Consider the following 23,972-nt stretch of genomic DNA (forward strand, 5'->3'; position numbering starts at 1 on the left):
TCAAATCTGCTTCTACTTGTCAGTAACAGTGGGTTGTCGGTATATACGCTCTCCTGGATGTATCTATAAAAACTCTGATGTTTTTCCCCCCAAATCGACGCTTTTCCTCGTTATCGCAAGGTTTTGGTGTCCTTTTGAAATATATCTGATAATCTTGTGCGGTCTGATTGTTCCAATAAATGGTGGGAAACTAGCTTCCTGACTCCCTTGTCTTCAAAAGCATGGTTATCAAAGCTTTTCAACCAGCGTTCCGAAGACTCCAGTTTGCAATTAATTCTGGGGATAACAGTTATTATTGACGTTGTATTATCATGTCTACCTCCATATCACATTCGTAGTTACACAAGGAATGTAAAAGGAACTCACGTTATGTTAACGTTATCTGTTAAGGTTTGTTGTGACCAGTGTGCCTATGCATATGTACCGATAATGATTATTATCATAAATAATTAATATAATAATATGTCTTCATCCATTCATTAGTATGTTACTTCTCATTTTACACCATTTCGTCGGTATATAGGCTATGATGTAATGCTGTGTTTTGAAAACCTTAAAAATTGAAAGTCATAACATATACAATTAAGACATGCAGTGATTGATGAAAACCTAACATGTCTTTTCTCTGTCATCTTCATGTTGCAATTTTATAAAAAAAAGCACATCAAAACATGTCCATGATTTGAACCTTCATTCAAATTTCAACTTACAAAATCATTTTATGCATCTTCGTTTTTATTCATGTGTTCTATAGCTGTCTCATTTCTTCACCATGTTCTTATAGAAATGGTACAAAACATTCCCTTCGTCAATTATGCAAGTGACCATAGGACACAGTTGCACTATTCTAGAGCTCTACGTAGCATATTTAACACTGATGGTAGGTCAAGTTTCTTGACAACTCGTACGTTTGGATGTTTTCCCCATTTGTCATTGTAATCACAAACCATCTGACCCCTGGTAATTTCCCCCTTTAACTCAACCCTGGCATAGACCTCTAATGTCTTGTATAAAACCTCAGGGAACAATGCTACTGCAACTGCATAGAGGTCGTAGGTGTGGAAATGTGCAGAAAACAATCTGTGCTGCTTCTGTTTTGCAATCATCTGTTGCTGTATTGCAGCATGGAATTGTCCACGTTTTGTTGGTATGGCACAAATATCCATCCAGGTGTCCTGCAAAGCAAGCAATAAATCCACCATCACATCTAAGGGTAAAACAAAAGCAAATGATATATGGAATTGTTACAAACTTATGCTTCAATCCAACTGATCCCACTAAATTATTCAATCAAATGCACAGGTGGTATAGAAGGCAAAGTATTGTCTGGTTCTACAGATTTGTGTTCCTTGTGTAAAGTCATTTTACCACACTACATGATTGAAGGGAAGTGCATTTTGATTGAGAAGTAATGGATGGTTTGGTTCGAAGGTCTTTTTACAAATATCCACATCAGTCAAATGAAGGTTACAGAAGGATTGACAAACCCATGATATGTCATGGTCCTGGACACAGGTTTCCCAAGGGACTACTGTGATAGGAAACAAGCTGCGATATCCCTCCAGAACAACATGGGCTGCTTCTGGGTCACACCAGAAGTTATACTCTGCTGAAGGGGTTACATTGCCAAGGCCTGCAATAGATGTAGGAAATCAAGATTATACAACAGTTAGAGACATCTGGGTGAATGTGCCACTTCCTGTAAAGCAATCTATACTGCTTTTAAATTTCAAGTGATCTGTAACATGTTACCTCAGAATACATGTAACGTAACATGTCATGCAGTGTTGCATGAGTAGAGCACTATGGCATAATTCAATTTTTGAGCAACATGTCATTTCACAGGTACAAACTGAAGGTTCAACAATAGACATTGTTACCATGAATGTTTCCCCCCATGAGTGTCAGCTTCCTTAGCCGTGCAGGAAAGCCTGGGTCCGTCCTAACAGCCAAAGCCAGGTTGGTGAGTGGGCCTGTTGCAACCAAGTTGATCTCATCTGTGAGGTGGGTGACACACAGGTGCACATGTAATTGTTGGAGGGTTAATGTAGCAAAAAATTGAGTCTTCTTCCCACATAGTAATTACATGTACTTACATAGTACATCGGTAACATTTTATCTTTAAATTACATAGTATATCGGTAACATTTTATCAACCAACCAACAGATAACTGTAAATACCTGGATACTCTTTGGATAACCTCAATAATGCACTGACAGCATGTTCAGACTGTACCAAGTCAGCTGAGGGAGGGTCAGGATCTGGTACATCCCCCATTCCATCCTGACCTAAGTAGTGACAAGCATCCACATGAGTCCCAAGAAGAGACACGGATGCTCCTGCAAAGACTGGCACCTGCAAAAAATGAACAGCTCTGTTTGTTGGTTTGCACTTTTTGGAATCAGTCAATTGACCTGTCCGATAACATTTTCACGTTACATTTTGCACTACTTTGTATATTAGCTGATGTGAGACTGTGAAAGTGTCAGTCGATGTTCAGAAATCTCCCCATTTACCTCCGGTCTGCCAAACACCTTAAGCACCCTCAGGACGTTCTGGCACACCTGGTTGACTTTGACGTTACCTGCAACACATGTGATTCCCAGCACCTGTACATGGGGGTGTGTTAGAGCCAGCATCATGGCCTGGGCGTCATCTACACCCCCGTCTACATCTAACACTACCAACTGTCTGCTGTTTTCTCCACTCGACATGTTTGTGCGTCTGTTTGAATTTACTGATTTTGAAAGGGTTGTGATGTTGCTGCCGACACTTCCGGGGTCGACGATAGTCATTTCCTGGTTCACAGTTCACGCGAGGTCCTGACAGGCGAGCACTCAAACCGCGCGTGCGCACATGTGTGGTGGTGTATGTCTGTGTGAATAGCTTTACTCTATAAGTGGTGGATAGACCGGCTTAATGATATTTGGTATTTTCTTAATCTTAATCTTAATAATACTGGTACAAAACCCTCGCGGGTATAGCCGACCAGGGGTAGGTCTTGGTGCACGGCTAAGAACGGCCGGTGGTGGAAGTGCTCATAACAAATAAAGTGAAAAAGTTCTGTACAAGGTGCAAAAAATAAAGAAAAAGTGATGGCCGTCTTAGCATGATGTCTATTTACTCATGTGTGGGGTGGCCCATATATCGGGCCAACCCCAGTTTGAAGTTCGTGAGTGATGTACATGTAGCTATTTCAGTAGGTAGTTGATTCCAATCAGATATAGTGCGTGGAATGTAACTGCTGCGGTATATATCTGTTTCTCAGTATACTGTTTGTAGCCGCAGTGGGTGCCCCCTGGTGCTGTTGGTATTCCTAGTGGTGAGGTTGTGTAGGGGTAAGGCGACTAGGTTGTGGAAGGCTTTATAGAACAGTATTAATCGTGAATGTTGCCTTCGGACTTGTAGTGTTGGCCAGCCCAGGTTGTGAACAAGTTGTGTGGCACTGGTGGTGTGTCTGTAGTCGTTGTGTACCCATCTAGCCTCTGAACTGCTTCAAGTTTGATCTGTAGTGAGTTTGTTTGTGAGTGTTGGAGTTTGAGTGGGTCCCAGACTGGAGCTGCATACTCCAGCCTGGGTCTAACTAGGGATGTATAGGCCTTGCTTCTTACCTCTTTCGATGCCCCCCTAATGTTACGCAGGGAACCCAGTGTACTGTTAGCCTTTGAAGTAATATATGCGATGTGATGTGACCACTTGAGATCATGTGACAGAATTACCCCCAGGTACGGGTGCTGCTCCGTAGCCTCTAACGGTTCTGCAAACATTGAGTACATATAATTGGTTGACTTGCGAGATTTATGGATATGCAAGATGCAACATTTTTTCACATCAAAACTTAACTGCCAGATGTCAGACCATTCACATAGTTTGTTCAGGTCGTTTGGAGTGTATGCTGGCCATGCGGTGTGTCAATTGGGCGGTATATCAAACAATCATCCGCGAACAGACGCAGTTGGGAAGCTATGTTTGAATCAATGTCGTTAATATATCATAGGAACAGTAGGGGGCCTAATACGGTTCCTTGGGGGACCCCGGACTTCACCTTAATGGGTTTTGATACCTCACCATCTACTTGTACCTGTTGCTGTCTGTCGAGTAGCCAGTTCTTTATCCATCTCAAATGGGTGTTCAAATGACAAAATCTCTTGTTCTGAAGATGCTATGGAAAGGTAGATATTGCATTCGTAGTACTGTGGGAAGTGGTGTATCACTGTATGAGTTGGTCCTGTATGTATGCATTTTCTACCTCCATGATGTATGTTTATAAGAACTGCGTGGGATAGATTTTGCCAATGATTCATCGGTGAGCGAAGGTATGAGATCGCGTAACTCTTAGATTTACAAACAATACAAGCTAGGCCTTTACGAAAAAAAATCGATATTCGGAGATGACCTTAGCAAGAACTTCCCCCTTCACCCTCACTCAACCTGGTAGAATCAACTAGCTCAACTATGATATCGATGTTTAAAGAGCTAGCCCTTTCCGCCATCAGGAAGTGCCTGATAAAGTTGGCTGACACTTACCCAAAGTATACTGTTTGCTCAAAACTATTTTTAATACAACGCAACCAAACATCCGCCTTAATCTACTTAGTACAAGTAGGGTCGTCACGTCATCACAGTTGCGCCAGTCTGAATGTACAACGTGTGTAACAGGACCTTCACTATGTGGATGAAGATATTCCTCCTCGCTCTCCTTATCGGCAGGTATGATGTTTACAAAAGTTCGTCCACGATGATGAAACAAAAGGAAATGTGATTTTTAAACAGAAGTGATTAATTTTTTTTTTATTTCCCATGATAATTGGAAGATACTGTTTTGTCAAAGTTTCTGAAATTAATGCAAGTAGATCAAGAACTTGTGTTCCAAAGACAGAGCTTCGCTCACAGTCACGAAATCATTACCCGTCTCCAGTGCCCTTTCGCTGACCTGCCTGCCGTGCGGTATGCTGACCTGCGTGGAACCACAGGGCTGTCTGCAGGGCACCGTCTCTGACGTGTGCGGCTGTTGCCGGCGGTGTGCAAAGGTAATAGAGCTAGTATTCCCAGTGACCATTAAACTTAAACCGACACCGTATAGGGTTTTCTTATCCGTTTTTATTACCGTCAGTATAGTGCTTGTCCAATTGTTACTTCTACATGTCTACTACAGAAAACAACCGTTACGGCGATTTTAAACATTTTGCCGCATGAGATGTTAGTCAACAACATAATCCTATGGTTTATATTTGAGCTAGCCTGACACTGCCATCAGATTGAAATTTGTCAAATCTTTTTCTGCCTCAGGTTGAAGGAGAGACCTGTGGAGGGTTATGGAACATGGATGGTCGCTGTGCCGTTGGTTTGTTCTGTGGGGGGTGGGAAATCCACGACGGAGAGGAGCAAGTGGTACCGATAATGTTCGGAATGACTGGCGTCTGCTTTCCTGTAGCGTAGTAAGTGAAAACTCACTATATTGTTCATATAGGCCTGTGGTAATTTTATCTTGCGAAAGGAGTACTAGAGCAACGCTTTCAGAAAGTTTGGTTCTGAAGGTAAGGATACGAGTAAAGTAGTACCACGCCTAGCCTCCTTCGCAGTCTTGTTGGGCGTAATATGTAATATGCGGCCACGAGGGACGATTTGCTGCCGAGGGAGTTTTTGCCACGAAGAGAAGGTTTCGCACTCCACCCTTCTCCGTGGCAAAAACGTCCTCGGCATCAAATCGTCCCTCGCGGCCGCATATTACTCGCGTCGCTCAAAGAAAAAATAACGCCGACGCCCAACAAGACTGTGAAGGAGGCTATACCACGCATCGGTCCTAGCTCCATTTCCCTAATAACACGGGTTAAGTTAACAAGGCATTTCGACACCACCTGTCAGTACTTTTACACATGGGTTCCGCCGCGTATATGTATTTATGTTCACTCATATGTTTCTTCATTCCGGAAACACCAGAAGGGCCATGCACTGCTATGCTTACAAGAGGCGTGCACCGTGATGAAAAAAAAAAACTGTTTTGATGGGAATAAATCATTTAATCATGGTTCTTGTCAACTCGATCCCTATTAGTTTCTAGTGGTGATCTGTACATGGAGAACTAAATACTACTCTCCAAGCAGAGGTAGGGTTTTGGGGATTTTTAGCGTGTTTTTAGGCTTTTTTATCAGGGTTTCTTTTATGCACTGAATTTTTTTCCATACAAAATTGTATGGTTGTATGAAAATAAAATTCAGTGCATAAAAGAAACCCAAATAAAAACGCCTAAAAACACGCTAAAAATCCCCCAAACCCTACCTCTGCTTGGAGAGTAACTAAATTCCACTAAGTGGTGGGTTGTCTTTTCTAAGCTATTTGCGGGGGTGGTTCCATGCTGCGTGTTGGTGAGAGAAATTGCACCTAGAACCGAGATAACATCAGCGCAAACAGTAGCAGCGGAAGTCTGAATGAAGGACAATGTGTCAATCGTACTTTGTATTTATATTAGATCTGAATATGTGTATGACAGTTCCCTTAATAAAATAAAAAAATGCAAAGGAAAAAACAAGAAAGAATACAGTTTAATGTTGTAAATGATGCTCAGTTTCCTCGGAACATTAAGCACCTGATTTCCTATTAACATTTTCACCTGTTTGAGGATGCAATAACGGCATGATCCTCAGTATTCGGGACCAGGTATTTTACGTCAAAGTCACCACACAGGTTAGTTGGAGGTGAATTGAAAAAGTCAGACCTTTAAATCCCCATGGGTACAAGGTCATGATGATGTGGTTGTAGATACCTTTTCCGATTCAAATTTAGCAGTAGTATTTATTTATTTATTTATTTATTGAAAATGCAACAGGACATTACACTGACTCTCAAGGCAGCAAAGCTAATGTTAGAGAGTCAACATATAAGGACAAAACACAAAGGGCACATAATTTCAATACAATATGAAACACAAGAACAGTCTTAACCTAAACTTAACCTGTATCAATCTGATTTATTAAGTACATTTATATACATAATAAAAATAACGCGTTTGGCGGTCAGAGGTCCAGAAATATATATATATATACAGTACTACCTCATAAGAGAAAATTGGTACATAAATAACAAGGCTAGGAGGAACAGCTGGAAGTGCCTAGAAACGGTTAGTTGAAGTGATGTAGGTGTGGAAGGCATGTGAGAGGCTTTTGTTTAGTGCAATGTCATAGTATAGTAGTATTTACATTGTACCTGGCATTTTCCAGGTCTAACCACTTGAGGGAAGCAAACATCATGTACAATGTAGAGGTAGCCACAGTTTAAAAAAAAATGTTGAGTGAGGGAAGACAATTGCATATGTTATTCTATGAATTCATGGGCTTTACACTTTACTGCTTACGTCGTGCATATTTACACAATGGTAACACAGGAAAGGTCAGAGAGACACGTCCTTCAGAACGGGGATACGTGTTGGTACAACTGATAATGGACCTCAGGCTGACGTAACACAACATGACACCAAGAATTGACGACTGCACTATTCACAAAGTACAGTTTACGTGAATAGATATAGACGAGTCGGGATTTCATGGACGAGATAGATAAAGTCGGCTTCTTTATAAAGTATATTCTGAATCTCTACGAACTATCACAACAATTCTGTCTGTAAAATTAACTCTACATATACATCCTTAAGCCATCTGCAAATGTATGTACTTAACCCTATCTAGACCGGGCTTTTTTGAGCAAGATTTGACCGGGGGGGGGCTCTTTCGGCCCTCCCCCTCAGAACTCGCTAACAGTATGTCGTATGGCTACCAAATTTTCAGAGGATGGTGTACTAGTTAAAATTTATCATATATTTAATTTTTTGTCATTATGACGTAATATGACGTCATTATGACGTCATTAATGTGATTTTATTGGCCAAAACCGTCTAGATAGGCTATTCCCTGAAAACTAAACGGTATACAACATAACTTTACCAAAAGTGTTTATGACAGAACATTAGAGTGTTCTAAGTCTTATGTTGCCCATAGCAACACCGGTGACGTCATAAAATGACGTCATACATATTTAAGATATCCGCCATCTTGGATCATCAATCTTGAATTTTCAAAAATAGTTTTTTTTCGTGATAAAGCCTAAAATACATTGTAAACGTACCAAAGACCTTCATTTAAACCTTTTTTGGAAAAAGAAATGGAAGTATTGATGAAATTTTAAGGAAAATAACTTGTATATACCTGTTCTAATGATATGGTCCGCCATCTTGGATTTTGGCCAATGACGTCATCAAATTAGCATAAATTATGCATATTTAATTATAAAATTTACATAAATTCATATGGGATGTTATTAATATTAGAAACCATGAGTAACTTGACATAAAACCCATAAAATTCTATTGTTGAAACAAAAATTACTAAATTTAGCAAAAAATGCCTGTCAGAAACCCGTTGCCATGGCAACACAAAAAATCACTATCTTATTCCAATGATAAAAAATTGTTGCCAACAATATTTTAGGAAAAGTCAACAAGTTTAGTCGTTCTAGCCTTAGCCATTCAGACGCTATGTGACATCAAAGTTGGCGCGGGCACTTTTAGCCCCCCCCCGGTCTAGATAGGGTTAATTCTCTCGAATTTGAAGAGTTAATGTGCGTTCATCAAATACAACCTTAAAATATAGATACGCACCTTCTAGCACGAACAAGGAGATAGCTCAAACATTGGGAGCAACAAAACACTATGTCACAAGTTGGTCAAAATCTGAATCTTCAGTCCCTGTAGAAGGAATAGTCCGTATCGTAACAGGTGTCACTGTAGAGGGAGTCACTGAACATGCTGCTGGAGAGGTCACTGCTGCAGCTCGCCGTCCTACAGATCCCCTGACGGGCAGGGTCATGGCTTCTGCCGCTGGAGACACTGAGCCGAGTCATGTCATCCTCGTCACCCCAGAAGGACGGTCCGTCTCCCGGTCTCGGGGATCCGCACAGCTCCTGATGTAGGACGCCGTTAATGCTGATCTCCGGGATGGTTCTCCCGTCCTCGGAAGTGACGTTCTCTGTCGGATTGTTCTGATGTATTCCACTGCCCATGCCCCCTTCCTGGTCTGCATTCATGTCGTCATTATCTACTGCCAGTAAACTTTGCGTACTGAAACAGCTGCGCAGATGGTCCAGCCGTAACGCTGCTGGCCCGGTTCGCCGTGTTGAACGAAGGGGCTGACATCCCCGCGGGTACTCAGGAGAGAGCAATGTGTTGAGGTCACTACTGGTCAGGGTTGTGACAGACGACCGACGACGCTTTTTCCTGCTGCCCTGTACATGTAGCATCCACTCCAGCTCACCTATCCGCTTGGTGGTGGCCTGTAGCTGCTCGTTACGTTGGTTCAGCATTTCCGTACGTTTTGTCATCTGCAAACGGAATTCGAATAAAGGGCCACTGTACACACTTCGGAGTTCCCCAGATAAGCAGACCAGGTAGTCATTTATTTCTAGTCCTATTTCTCCCGTGCAGGTACTATATGTGATACGAGGGGTGATCAAAAAGTTCTCGGCCTCACCTAGAAAACGTCATGGCATTAAAATTTTTCTTACACTATTTTTTAATATAGTCCTCTCTAACTGCAATGCAATTAGTCCAGTGATGTTCCATCTTTATTTTCCCATTGTGGAAGAAGGTTGCATTTGGACCCCCCAGATTGGCCTATACCGCATAGATGACGTCATCTTTACCATTAAAACGTTGACTGCGTAAGTGGAAATTGAGTTTAGGAAACAGGTAGAAGTCCAAGGGTGCTAGGTCAGGTGTTTTGGAAGGGTGGGGTTAGACTGCAAACCCAAATTCGTTTGCTGCTGCCACTGACCCCTGTGCTGTGTGGACAGGTGCGTTGTTGGCAGGCCACCTCGGAGCTTTCCTCTCCTTTTCTCTTTGATCGTTATCCTCAACTGTCGTAATTCTGTTGAATAGTACTCCCCATTGATGCTTTAACCCCTTCGCAGGTAGTCAATCATGATTACTTCCTTACTGTCCCAGAAAACAGAGGCAAAAACCCTGTCAACGGACGAAACTCGCTAAAACTTCTTGGGGGGCCGGGGAAAATTCTTCCTCAATTGTTTGCTCTGCTGTTTTTATTCGGGGTGAAAGTGGTGAACCCAGCTCATCTTGGGTTACAAATGTTTTGAGGAAATTGCATGCATTGGACTGAATTCGTTCCTTGAAATGTCCCGCCTGTTTAACTTCTGATGTTCAGAAAACATTCGAGGCACCCACCATGCAGACAGTTTGTTCATCCCCAGGATGTTCGGCAAAATATTGTGAACTGGGTCATAACACAGGCCAAAGAACCTGCTACATGTTGGACAGTCTCACATCTGTCATTTACTACCATGTGATGGGTGGCCTCAACTGGATTGTCCATGGTGCTGATTTGTGGCATCCTGACCTATGTTCATCTTTTGTGCTCTCCTTGTCGCGCTTATAGCTAGCAACCCACTTCTTTATATTTCAATAAGAAGGGTAGTCATCAACAAGTGTCTTGACCATGTCTTCATGGATTTCCTTAGGAGACATCCCTTTTTATCGATACACTTGATCACAGCACACGCTTCTGTTGCGGCCATGTTGTGATTTTGCCCTCACCCACCTCATTTTCACGGGGCGTCACGTGCTAATTAATGAATATAAAAATTTGAATTTTTGTGTGCAGTGATGTAAGACGTCATAGTATACAGCTATATTAAAGAATAGGAGTTTGACCTTTATTTTCTAGGTGAGGCCGAGAACTTTTTGATCACCCCTCGTATCTCATGTCTAGACTCTTGTCACACATTCAATGGTTCCCAAAAGTAAAGATCATTATGAAAAACTATCATATGTCGTCTGTAAGAATGGAAACAAAAATCAGAAATCAACGACGGTTCTTAGCCGACATGTTCTATCTCACGGTGTGCCCGCTGTATACTATACGCACCTTCTCGGATAACCGTTCCATCCTCTTCCTTGTAACCTGCAAATACAATATCGTCAATCAGTCATGTTCCTATAGCACCGATTCATGTAAGAAAGATAAGCATCTGGACATAAGCAAGCTTGGACTAGGGACTTCTTCATGATTTTGAAAATCGAGCGTGCCTCTAATAATGTTACCTGACTGACCAACGTCTTGAGCTGGAGTATGATCTCTGAGATGATTTCGTCATCTAAAGTCAAACATCGACAATGCAGCTTCTGTATCTGTATCTGTATAGCCGGTATAACCGCCTTTCGGCGTAACACACCAGCTTCGCAGGCACGCGGCGCGGCGGCAGCTGGCTATATTACACCGATCGACTTGTTCCACCTAACCCTTGAACTTCTAGCTCTAGACATTGTTTAAAGCTATCTATTGACAGTGTCCCTACTGTACTTGGTGACAGTGAGTTCCACTCTGCGATAGTTCTAGGAAAGAATGAATTCTTGAACACCTCAATCCTTGGTTGATAACTCTGGTACTTGAATGCGTGGCTATTTCTTGTTCTCTTCTGGGCTGGTATTAGGTACTTAGTAGTTGGGACATCCACCAGTTTATTAGTCATTTTGTACATCATGCATAGTCGAGACATCTTTCTTCTGTCTTCAAGTGAGGTCCACTGTAGGTTTCTTTTCATTTCCGTGACACTAGCACCTCTTACATAGTTGTTCATACAGAATCTTGCAGCTTGATTCTGTACCCTTTCCAATTTGTCTTTGTCTTTCTTTGTATATGGATCCCATACTGTCGCAGCGTATTCTAGGTTCGGTCTTACAAGTGACGTGTATGCAAGTGATTTTACTCTAGTTGGACATGCCCACAGATCACGTTTAATCACTCCCAATGTCTGTTTCGCCTTAGTTGTGATATTATTAACATGTGCACCCCCACTTCAGTCCGCTTGTCAGCATGACGCCCAGATACGGATGGATTTTTGTGGTGGCTAAAGCCTGACCACAAAACTGGTAGCTAGTTGCATGTGGTGTTCGTTTGTTTGTTATGTGCATAATGTAGCATTTTTCGGGATTAAACTGCATGAGCCATTTGCTTTGCCATTCTTCCAGGGTGTTCAGGTCTTTTTGGAGAAGTTGTGAGTCGGTCTGTGTAGAAAGCTCTACATACAATAGACAGTCATCGGCAAATAACCTCACATTTGAGTCAAGCTGATCTGGTAGGTCATTTATATACAAGAGAAAGAGCAATGGCCCCAGGACGGTTCCTTGAGGGACCCCAGACGCTACTTTAACTGGAGCCGACGCCTTCCCTTCAACCACTACTGTTTGCTCCCTGTTGGTCAGGAAAGCCTTTAACCAATTCAGCGTAGGGCCTTGGATTCCATAATACTCCAGTTTTGAGATGAGCCTGCCATGGGGGACTTTATCAAAGGCTTTAGTGAAATCAAGTATTGCTAAATCTACCTGCCGTTTACTGTTTAGTGCGCCAGCTATGTCATGGACTGTTAGTATAAGCTGTGTTTCTGTGGATCGTTTGGCTCTGAATCCATGCTGGTAATCCGTTAATATACTGTAACTTTCTAGGTGCTTCATGATTTGGCTATGGATGATATTTTCAAGTAGTTTGTAGGATATGCAGGTCAGTGAAACAGGTCTGTAGTTGCTGGGGACCGCTCTATCTCCTTTTTTAAAGATGGCGCATATATTTGCATCCCTCCAATCTTTAGGGATTTCTGCAGTGTTTAGCGAGTGTTGGAAAATATTGGTTAGAACAGGCGCGATTTCACTAGCTGTCAACTTGAGGAACCACGGTGGTATTTGGTCTGGTCCGGATGCTTTAGAGGGATTGAGACCTTGAAGCATTTTTTCTACACCATCAGTAGAAACTACTATATGTTCCATTGGAGGAGTACAGGGCTGACCTAGAGATGGCATATCTGTGGTGTCTTCCTCTGTGAAAACACTTTTGAACTGTGAACTGAGTACTTCTGCTTTTTTCCCAATGTCACTGATGATGGTATTTCCCACCTTTAGGGGTGCTACCCCGACAAGGTCTTTCCTCAGTCCTTTTATGTACGACCAGAATGTTTTGGGTTTGTCAACTATAGCTTCTCCCAATATGTCTGCCACGTATTTAGAGTGTGCTTGTCTTATGCTTTTCTGAACTCCCTTCTTAACTCTCTTATATTTGTTCCAGTCTTCCTCTTGGCCTGTTTTCTTAGCTTTGTTATAGAGCCGCTGCTTCTTACGACAGTGCCTCCTTAGGTTTCTGTTGAACCAAGGCAAGTTGTATCTGCTTGATGTTATCTTACTTGGGATGTGCTTGTTCATCGTGTCTTTCATTTTGTCTTTGAAGTCTGACCACTTCTGTGTAACTGACATATCCTGAGTTCTTTTGTGAAAGTTAGTTGCATAATCCGTTAGGTCTTCCTTAATGGCTGGTTCGTCGGCTTTTGTGCGGATGTACACTTTTCTCTTAGGTTTCCTGTTTTGTTTCAGTGCCAGGTTAACGTCCACTAGAACCATGTCGTGGTCACTTATCCCCGGGACTACTGTGGTCTTCTCAATTATGTTGGGGTTATTAACTAAGACCAGGTCCAAGAGATTACCATTTCTAGTTGGTTCCTGGACTGTTTGAAATAACCCGTGGTTATCCATTTGGTTTAGTAGTTTCTCTGCTTGGCCTGTGTAGGCCCGACTGTTGTCAGCTACAGTAGTATCCCATTTGATGCCAGGGGTGTTGAAATCGCCAAGAATGATCACATTGTCAGAGTTATTTTTGCTCCCATTTTACCTATAGACCTGTCAAGTTCATCCAGACTATTGCCCTGGTCTGATGGGGGTCTGTAGTATGTACCTATTATCAGTGGTTTCCTTCCTGCAAGTTGAGTTTGTGTCCACAGAACCTCGCAGTCTGTGTCAAGGTCTGGCCTATGGGTAACAATTAGATCATCTCTGTTGGCCTGAAATAAAACAAACTTGGTAAAACAAACGACAATGACGTGATATTCACTCTACCAGTGCTCTCTACTCAATGCAAATGTGGTAACAGTCATTACTAGCAAATATTTATCTGATCATGGGTGAGATTAGAATTTATCAGCAAACAAAGATATCATTCCACGAGATAAGAAAAATCTATAAATGAGTAAATAAATAAGAAGAATCTTGCTTTTGTTGGCGCCACTGGACGATCTTGTTGGAAGAGATGTCGTCCGACGTGGCGAGGACTTAGACCTCAGCCCGCTGCTGTCAGACTGAGAGCTGGCGTCCGACTTTCGTCTCTGCATTCTGTAATGGACGGATAGGAGTGTACTGGGACAACTGAACATAACTGTATTGTCAAACACACCAGAAACTAACAATGCATGTGGCAATTGCAAGGCAATAAAGTAGAATTGAACATTCTTATCAACAATTGTTATCACTATGTGGAAATTCTTACCTAGATTCTTTGATACCTTCCATTCGATCCCGTTCTTGGTCCTCTAACACTTTTCTGGCTTCTGGATACTCCACCAGAGTCTGCACAAGAGAAGGCAAACTTAAGTACATGTATAAAATTGTACTTAATTGGTGTGTGTAGAGTGCATGATTTTCCTAATTAAGAATATTTTCCCTCATCATTTTTTTCCGATATATATAAAAATCTAACTTTTTAAAATTCTTGTCATTGTTGTATTGCTATACAGTAGTCGGTTAAGAATCTTGAGCAGCATCTTATTTACAATTTTATGATATATAAACCATTGCCTTTTTCAAGTTATCATCGTTTGTGTCGTAGCTATAAAACAGCCATGGAACAACTTACATGGATAAGATCTTTCTTTGACAGACAAAGGAGTTCTGAGTAGCCGACAGACACGACGTCTGCGCTGCAGCGGTTACACCCATCGTCAAGCTTCAGCAGGCTGATCTCTCCAAAATAGTTGCCCTCCTTCAGTGTAGCAACCTCTAGCGGTCGGTCCGTGTCAGAGTTTTGGATGTAAACCTGCGTTATGATATACCTTTGGGTTAAAGATAGAATTCTTCTTTGTATATGGATATTGTGGAGTAAATTTACAGGCATATAGGAACTAGATCACTTGCATTCGTAACAGACAAATGACCAGGACGTCCACTGTAACGACATTGGTGCTTACCTTGAGTTTGCCAAGACTGATGATGTACATGTCCCTACCGATCTCCCCACTTTTAATACACACGTAGTCCCCTGGCGTGTAGACCTGGGATCGCAGCTTCAGAGCCAGATCGCACAGCAAGCCATTCTCACAATCCTCAAATATCTTTACCTATCAAGGGTGAAACGAACGATGATAATAAACGATCTTTGAATAAACAAAGAATTGCCGGACATCGTGGCTGCAAGTATGGCATAGATATATAGCTCTCTGACTTGGAAAGGACAAAAGATCATGCCAGTATTGCTAAAAGCTATCGTCTAGACCGTGCTATTCTCTGTGTCTGTGACACTCTTTGTCGAGCCTCAACAGTACGTGATCAGACTCAAAGAATCGTTGTAATATCAATGTTATAGTGGTGCCTGTCATCTTACGCCTATGTCATTCTCTGTGAACATTTGTTTCCAAAAGAAAATTTGACCTGGAAAAGATGACAACTGACCTTCCACAGGGTGTCTAAGTGGACATGCACGGCGATCTCTTTGCGCAGGCGCCTTGGCAACATCTCCAAGAACGTGGAATCTTCCATCGCCTGTGTCCTAGTGATAAAATTCAGACAGGTCATTATAAGGAGGTTCACAAATAAGAAGGCGCATGCCCAGTACCAAAGGTGAAATGTTACCAAAGCCGTCATGACAATACTTTATACACAGTCCCAATGTCTTATTTGTGAACCTCGTTATTAGATGTTTCTTCACAAACTGCCGTTTCAACCGCCGTTTCCTCAGCTGCACATATGCTCAAATAGAGACATGGATTCTGACCTGTTCCAGGAGTAGTCCGCCCATTTCTTCACACGTTTCTGTAGAACATCCGGAACACTGTGGTGGTTCAGGTACATCTTCACCCTGTCAATCCTGCAAAGTGGGAAGCAAAAGGTTATATCTGTCCTATCATGCAAAACAGGCATTCTCTAAATCTTCTATCAGAACTTTATTCACACCCCTTTGCTGGTTGGTTACGCGGCCGGTGTTCTCCGGACTCCCGGCTCAGACATACTAGTAACGCGGCCAAGCCGTGCGACACTATCTTGATCAACAGTAACGAATTTCCCACCGGAAAATCTGTTAGGAGATTATTTAGCTCTACCATGTCATTTGGTGGGAAATATTACTAGTACCATATTCGGTAATCTGTTCCTCGCCTACCTGGCCTGAAACTCCGTCCTTGCGTGACGTAGGTTACTGATGACGTCACCCACGTTCCCCACCACAGTGACGAAGAGAAACACATTTCCTTATTCAAATTTCAACTTACTTACAAAATCATTTTATGCATCTTCATATTTAGTACCTTCGCCAAGAAGGTTATGTTTTCGTTGGCGTTCGTGTGTCTGTGTGTGTGTGTGTGTGTGTGTGTGTGTGTGTGTGTGAGCACGATAACTCAAGAAGGCTAAGCTGGATTGTCTTGATACTTTGTAGGTGGGTAGGTCTTAATGAGACGTGGAACTGATTAGATTTTCAGCCCCCTAACGGCTTGTTATGGTACTGCAGCTGAACTTCCGGTTTTGATATCTCGTGATCTAGACATGGTAGGGTGACGAAATTTGGATGGCAGCTGGCTCTTGTGCTGGGGAACAAGTGACGTGAGTTTGGACCCCCTAGCGAATGGCTCTGGAATTGCAGGGGCATTAGTTGAAAAATGTTTAAAGGCGGAAAACTCAAGAACCGATTAATGGATCGTCGTGATTTTTGGCATGTAGGTAGCTGAAGTGATGCTTGACATAGTGTTATTACAATTATGCAAATATCAATGTAATTTACATAATTAATGAGGAAATTCTATATATCAGCTGCATTCCATGATAGGACTATTCAAGCTTGTGATATATGTAATGCAGAACGGCAGAAATACAGGCAGATATCGATTATGCAAATGAAGACTTAATTTGCATAATTAACGAGAAAATGTTATAATTACATAGTGGTAATGTCTGGAATTTCATACTTGGGATATTTGAAAGTCATGTGAAGGTGAACTTTATTAAACATAATTTATTCAAATAAGGACCTCATTTGCATAATTTATGAGGACATGCTATAATGCATGCATTGATAAGACTGTCTTCTGGTGTAGAATATGATCAACAGATATAATTGATGCAATATAGGATCCTATTCGCACAATAAGGGGGATTCATCTATAATTTCTTAGTCATAAAGGCTAACATCATTTGGCGAAGGTATGAGATCGTGGAACTCTAGTTATTCATATGTTCTACAGCTATCTCATTTGTTCACCATGCTCTTATAGAAATGGTACAAGATATTCCCTTGGTCAATTATGCATGTGACCATAGGACACAGTTGCACTATTCTAGAGCTCTACGTAGCATATTCAACACTGATGGCAGGTCAAGTTTCTTGACAACTCGTACATTTGGATGTTTTTTGCCCATTTGTCATTGCAATCACACACCATCTGACCCCTGGTAATTTCCCCCTTTAACTCAACCCTGGCGTAGACCTCTAGTGTCTTGTATAAAACCTCAGGGAACAGTGCTACTGCAACTGCATAGAGGTCGTAAGTGTGGGAATGTGCAGAAAACAATCTGTGGTGCTTCTGTTTTGCAATCATCTGTTGCTGTATTGCAGCATGGAATTGTCCACGTTTTGTTGGTATGGCACAAATATCCATCCAGGTGTCCTGCAAAGCAAGCAATAAATGCACCATCACATCTAAGGGCAAAACAAAAGCAACTATGGTATAAAAATGCTTCAAACTTATTTGAAACAAACTTTATTCTTCAATCTTATTACAAACTTATGCTTCAATCCAACTGATCCCACTTATGCTTGTTACAAACTTATGCTTATGCCTCAAACTTATGCTTCAATCCAACTGATCCCACTAAATTAACAAACTTATTACAAACTTATGCTTCAATCCAACTGATCCCACTAAATCATTAACCCTACCTAGACCGGGGGGGGCTAAAAGTGCCCGCGGCAACTTTGATGTCACCTAGCGTCTGACCGGCTAGCCGTAGAGCGGCGAAACTTGGTGACTTTTCCTAAAATATTGTTGGCAACAATTCTTTATCATTGGAATAAAATAATAATTTTTTGTGTTGCCATGGCAACGGGTTTCTGACAGGCATTTTTTGCTAAATTTAGTATTTTTGGTTTCAACAATAGAATTTTATGGGTTTTATGTCAAGTTACTCATGGTTTCTAATATTAATAACATCCCATATAATTTTATGTAAATTTTATCATTAGATATGCATAATTTATGCTAATTTGATGACGTCATTGGCCAAAATCCAAGATGGCGGACCATATCATTAGAACAGGTATATATAGGTTATTTTCATTAAAATTTCATAAATACTTCCATTTCTTTTTCAAAAAAAGATTTAAATGAAGGTCTTTAGTATGTTTACAATGTACTTTAGGCTTTATCATGAAAAAGAACTATTTTTGAAAATTCAAGATTCATGATCCAAGATGGCGGATATCTTAAATATGCATGACGTCATTTTATGACGTCAGCGGTGTTGCTATGGGCAACATAAGACTTAGTACACCATAATATTCTGTCATAAACACTTTTGGTACAGTTATGTTGAATACCATTTAATTTTCAGGGAAAAACCTATTTAGACGGTTTTGGCCAATAAAATCACATTAATGACGTCATAATGACGTCATATTACGTCATAACGACATAAAAATTGTAGATATGATAAATTTCCACTAGTACACCATTCTCTAAAAATTTGGTGGTCATACGACATACCGTTCGCGAGTTCTTAGGGGGGGGTCAAAAGAGGCCCCCCCCCGGTCCCCCCATGTCAAAAAAAGCCCGGTCTAGGTAGGGTTAAATCTAATGCACAGGTGGTATAGGAGACAAAGTATTATGTCTAGTTCTACAAATTTGTGTTCCTTGTGTGAAGTCATTTTACCACACATGATTGAACGGAAGTGCATTTTGATTGAGAAGTTATGGATGGTGTGGTTGGAAGGTCTATTTACAAATATCCACATCAGTCAAAATGAAGGTTACAGAAGGATTGACAAACCCATGATATGTCATGGTCCTGGACACAAGTTTCCCAAGGGATTACTGTGATAGGAAACAAGCTGTCATATTCCTTTCAGAACAACATGGGCTGCTTCTGGGTCACACCAGAAGTTATACTCTGCTAAAGGAGTTACATTTCCAAGGCCTGCAATAGATGTAGGAAATCAAGATTATACAACAGTTAGAGACATCTGGGTGAATGTGCCACTTCCTGTAAGCAATCTATACTGCTTTTAAATTTCAAGTGATCTGTGACATGTTACCTCAGAATACATGAGTGAGCCTAATTGCAACCAAGTTGATCTCACCTGTGAGGTGAGTGACACACAGGTGCACATGTAATTGTTGGAGGGTTTATGTAGCACATATTGAGTCTTCTTCCCGCATAGTAATTACATGTACTTACATAGTACATCGGTAACATTTTATCTTTAAATTACATAGTGCCTCGGTAACATTTTATCTTTAACCCTAAACAGTACACCTGGGGTCCGCGCGGACCCCAGCACTATATATTCTGTAATATCTTTTTGTTTCTAAAGATTTTTTCTGAACTTTTAGGTAATTGTCACCCACAAAGTTGTCTCTCAATACAGTGCAGAACTCCGTTCTACCATTTGTAAAAAAATTATATCTGATTTTCTTTTGGGGTCCGCGCGGACCCCAGCCGGCTTTCGATCATAATGGATACACAGGCGTTCTTATACATTACCTTATTTCTGTTTTTATATGTTTTTATGCACTCATCGTATGTCTACTAAGTTTTCAGAGAATGGTGTAGTAATAGAATTAAATTTTAATAACTTTGGTGTAATTATGACGTCATATGACGTCAGAGCTAATAATATAGTCCGCCATATTGGATTTTGACCAATGACGTCATCAAATTAGCATATTCTATGCATATTAAATGATTTAACTTATATCTAATTATGTAGGATGTTATTAATGTTGAAAAAAAAGTGTAATTTAAAATAAAACTTTTTTTTTATGTTTAAACCAAAATTACTTCTATTTTCAAAAAAACTGCCTGCTAGAAACCCGTTGCCATGGCAACACAAAAAAAATCAACTTACTAGTATTAGACTAAGATGAACTTTTTTCCAGAGACATTTTAGGAAAGGTCTCCAAATTTGATACTTCTAGCGCAAGCCGTTTAGCCGCTATCTGAGATCAAAGTTGGGCGTCAAAAGCCCCTTCAGTCTGAAATGGGTTTAAAAATCGGGTATAACTTCTTGTCTTCTTTTCTTCACCAAAAAATAGAAAAAGTTCAAAATGTATGATTTTTGTATGTAATGTGGACACAGAGGTTCCCACATCAGTTTGCAAAACAATTAAGCTGGTAGCATGTTGATAATTTCTAAAAATTTGCAAAAAACTGTTCTGGGGTCCGCGCGGACCCCAGGTGTACAGATTAATCAGTCCGGGAAGGTGTACTGTTGAGGGTTAAAGTTCAACCAACCAACAGATAACTGTAAATACCTGGATATTCTCCGGATAACCTCAATAATGCACTGACAGCATGTTCAGTCTGTACCAAGTCAGCAGAGGGAGGGTCAGGATCTGGTACATCGCCCATACCATCCTGACCTAAGTAGTGACAAGTATCCACATGAGTCCCCAGAAGACTCACGGATGCTCCTGCACAGACTTGCACCTACAAAAATTAAAACGGCTCTGTTTGTTGGTTCTCCAGGGTTTTTTTCGGGGGGGGGGGGGCAGTAAGTCATAAATTGATCTGATATAGATTAAGTTCTCACGTGTATAGTTACATAGGCCGTGTCTATACGGAACCACCCAAGGCGCGATTCGGGTAACTCACATTCCTCACATCTGGTCCACGTGCCACACACACCTGTGAAACCGTGTCCGAACACAATACGCTTGAGCTACATTTATTGCTGTTTGATGATAACACGCAAGGCGGCGTGTTATTAATGTCAGAGGTCAACGACCTGCTTGCTGATGCCCCCTCCCAGCGTATCTCGGCCGAATGCCGACGTGGTCCCGCCAGAGGCGGTGAAGCTCGCCCTAGAACGGACACATTATTTGACCATTACTGCTCTTTAAGTTGCTGCCACGTAAAAGTTGGTATTGCATATAAAAAAAGAAATATCACTCCGTAATCCATGACCAGGCGAAGTCACCTTGAAATCACATTGCGTTCAGACGCAAATCGCGATGCGGGGAAACCGATTCGAAACCACTTCTAGAAGTGGCTTGGGATCGAGGCGCTTTCAATGTGATTTCGGAGCGTTCAGATGGAGCCACTTGAAACCGGCTTCGGGGTAAACCACATGTAAACCGCCTTGGGTGGTTCCGTATAGATACGCCCTATGGTGATACATTAGCTGATCAGTGAGAGTGCCATTCAGTAATAAGGCCACACCGACTTAATTTTATGGATGACATCCTCTGAAGATCCCAAAACTAGTGCGCGCAGGCGAATAAAAAAATTCCGGCCAAAAATAAAAGTGCTAATAAACCACAGGAATACAAGGCTGGTATTGTGAATTTGCGGCAGTACATAGCGACGTATACGACAAGCCGGCACATGCTGGATTTTTGCGGAATTTATGAATCGGCACGAGTTCTTGCTGTCGTTCGGTAGCCTGGGTGCTATCTGATCCAAGGTTACAACCGGCTCCGTATCGTCACTAACTACCATGGACTAACTACCATGGACTAACTACCATGTCTAGAGGCCTAGAGCCTCAGAGGACGTGATCTTTTTTTTTCTTGAGAACAGGCGAAAAAATCAATGCGCGCGCGGATGTCATCCATAAAATTAAGTCGGAGTGGCCTTACATAAAACTAGAAAGGCTGACATCTGCTTTGGAGCAAATGTAGCGTGATTTCACCACGTTTTACGACATGACAGGGAAAGAAGGACAAATACTAGGGAAAACAATGCTGATATAAATATAGTATGAAGTGACATATAACTAAGAATGCAACAGTTGGATAGCTATTCTCTACATTATTGGTTAGGATTTATTTGCATAATGCTGTTGATTTTTAATATTAATAAAGCGTTTATGTCCTGCATTCCATTTCTTGAGAAGGAAGGTTTTACATCTCTACCCCAAAACACTTGAATGCAGTTCAATACTGTCAACATGGTATGACTATATACAGATGTTAATACAGTTAACGCAATTAAATCTCAACAGCCAATCAGCAAGAAGAATAAAGGAAAGCAGCTTATCTGGTTTAAAATGTTAAAATTTGGTTTCACAAATGGCAAGGTATATAGAAATGTAGGTTATATGACATGTTTCTACAACCAAAAAGACTTCTTTTTCTGGCTAACACTTGTATAAAAAACAAAGTAACTATTCCTATTATAAGTATGTGGAAGCCTACACGGGTGTTCATTTAGCAGTGCATCAATTAAGGGGACAGCCAATCAGCGACCAGATCTCCAAACAGGGTGCACCTGCTGCCCATATTTGGGCATTGGCCTTATGCCCAAATATGGTCACACTCCAATCTTGGCAACACACACTGCTACAGTACATTACCTATAACACAAACAAAAAGTTACAATAAAACCATTCTAAAAGCCTGTACCAAGGAAATATAAAAAAAACAAACACCTGGGGGTATTTGGCCACTGTACCTTCATGCCAAATTTTATGTTATTTGGCCCCAAATGAAGGAGTTGAATCAATTTCAAGAAATGGCAGGGGGAAGGAGGAGAAGAGAAAGAAACGTCAGCAAAAACAATATGACATCATCTTTTTTTTATTTTATTTTATTTTAATTCGATTGTGACGATACAATACACTGCCCACCCAGGCAGCATAGCTGATTTCGGGCGCCAAAACAATACAAAGATTAAACGTATACACAATACAACATACTAATACAGTAAACTAACAAGTAAAGATTAAGCTTAAATCAATCAGTTATCAATATAACTGACACTGATGATATAACGTCATCACTAGGTGGTGAAGTCATAATTATATGGGATGTTATCAATATTAGAAACCATGTGTAACTTAACCTAAAACCAATAAAATTCTATTGTTGAAACGAGAATTACCAAATTTAGTAACATATGACTGTCAGGAACCCGTTGCCATGGCAATACAAAAATATTATCTTATTCCAATGATACAGCGTTGTTGCCAACAATATTGTAGGAAAAGTCACCAGCGCTAGCCGTTCAGACGCTATGTGACATCAAAGTTGGCGCGGGCACTTTTAGCCCCCCCCCCGTCCTAGATAGGGTCAACGCGGGCACATGAGGTGCCTTCCCCCGTCCAAGGGGACCAGTGCGCCGGTTATGAAGGACGCGTCTGGCGAGGCCAGGAAGGCGATGGTCTTCGCTACTTCCGAAACTTCTCCGACCCTTCCCTGTATCATCTTGGAATGTTCCAAAAAACAGATGAAAAATAATGGTAATGCATCTTTTCGATCATAAATCATGTTAAACTAACTCATTTTTATTCATTGTTAAGAAGAACTAAAGTCGGAGTAGTGTTCTTTTTCAGCAGGTAATGATTTTTGAAAGTACCTAATGCATGCTTCACGGTATATGGTAAATTACCCATCCAGTAGGTTGGCGTTATGTTGAATACCATTTAATTTTCAGGGAAAAACCTATTTAGACGGTTTTGGCCAATAAAATCACATTAATGACGTCATAATGACGTCATATTACGTCATAACGACATAAAAATTGTAGATATGATAAATTTCCACTAGTACACCATTCTCTAAAAATTTGGTGGTCATACGACATACCGTTCGCGAGTTCTTAGGGGGGGGTCAAAGAGACCCCCCCCCCCGGTCCCCCCGACCCTCCGTCCTAAAAACGAACCCGGTACCGTAC

The 23,972-nt window shown here is 41.2% G+C and overlaps 4 protein-coding genes across 4 annotated transcripts; 1 reads left to right on the forward strand and 3 right to left on the reverse strand.

Annotated features, from left to right (window-relative positions):
- Positions 1-343: 343 nt before the first annotated feature.
- LOC109479171 (uncharacterized protein C1683.06c-like) lies at positions 344-2,808 on the reverse strand. Its single transcript, XM_019781057.1, has 5 exons — positions 2,518-2,808; positions 2,182-2,356; positions 1,881-1,997; positions 1,488-1,633; positions 344-1,175 (listed from the first exon to the last, which is right to left on the reverse strand). The coding sequence occupies exons 1-5, from the start codon at positions 2,794-2,796 to the stop codon at positions 843-845; spliced, it is 1,050 nt and encodes a 349-aa protein (XP_019636616.1). The 5' UTR covers positions 2,797-2,808; the 3' UTR covers positions 344-842.
- Positions 2,809-4,587: 1,779 nt separating this feature from the next.
- On the forward strand, positions 4,588-5,985 carry LOC109479184 (venom protein 302-like). The gene is made up of 4 exons (XM_019781076.1): positions 4,588-4,711; positions 4,920-5,031; positions 5,291-5,439; positions 5,933-5,985. Coding segments are annotated over exons 1-4 (333 nt in total). The 5' UTR covers positions 4,588-4,640; the 3' UTR covers positions 5,934-5,985.
- Positions 5,986-8,731: 2,746 nt separating this feature from the next.
- On the reverse strand, positions 8,732-17,400 carry LOC109479117 (cGMP-gated cation channel alpha-1-like). Its single transcript, XM_019780987.1, has 8 exons — positions 17,349-17,400; positions 16,252-16,339; positions 15,868-15,960; positions 15,576-15,642; positions 15,065-15,148; positions 14,760-14,913; positions 11,106-11,158; positions 8,732-9,370 (listed from the first exon to the last, which is right to left on the reverse strand). Exons 1-8 carry the CDS (start codon positions 17,398-17,400, stop codon positions 8,732-8,734), a joined length of 1,230 nt encoding a protein of 409 aa, XP_019636546.1.
- Positions 17,401-17,414: 14 nt separating this feature from the next.
- LOC109479118 (uncharacterized protein C17G8.02-like) lies at positions 17,415-23,503 on the reverse strand. Its single transcript, XM_019780989.1, is given in 7 exon segments — positions 17,415-17,492; positions 17,495-17,749; positions 19,128-19,196; positions 19,198-19,320; positions 19,403-19,437; positions 20,612-20,786; positions 23,411-23,503. Coding segments are annotated over 7 exon segments (828 nt in total).
- Between the last annotated feature and the right edge of the window lie 469 nt (positions 23,504-23,972).

Source organism: Branchiostoma belcheri, unplaced genomic scaffold (genome assembly GCF_001625305.1).
Source record: "Branchiostoma belcheri isolate BF01 breed outbred unplaced genomic scaffold, Haploidv18h27 scaffold47, whole genome shotgun sequence".
NCBI lineage: Eukaryota > Metazoa > Chordata > Leptocardii > Amphioxiformes > Branchiostomatidae > Branchiostoma > Branchiostoma belcheri.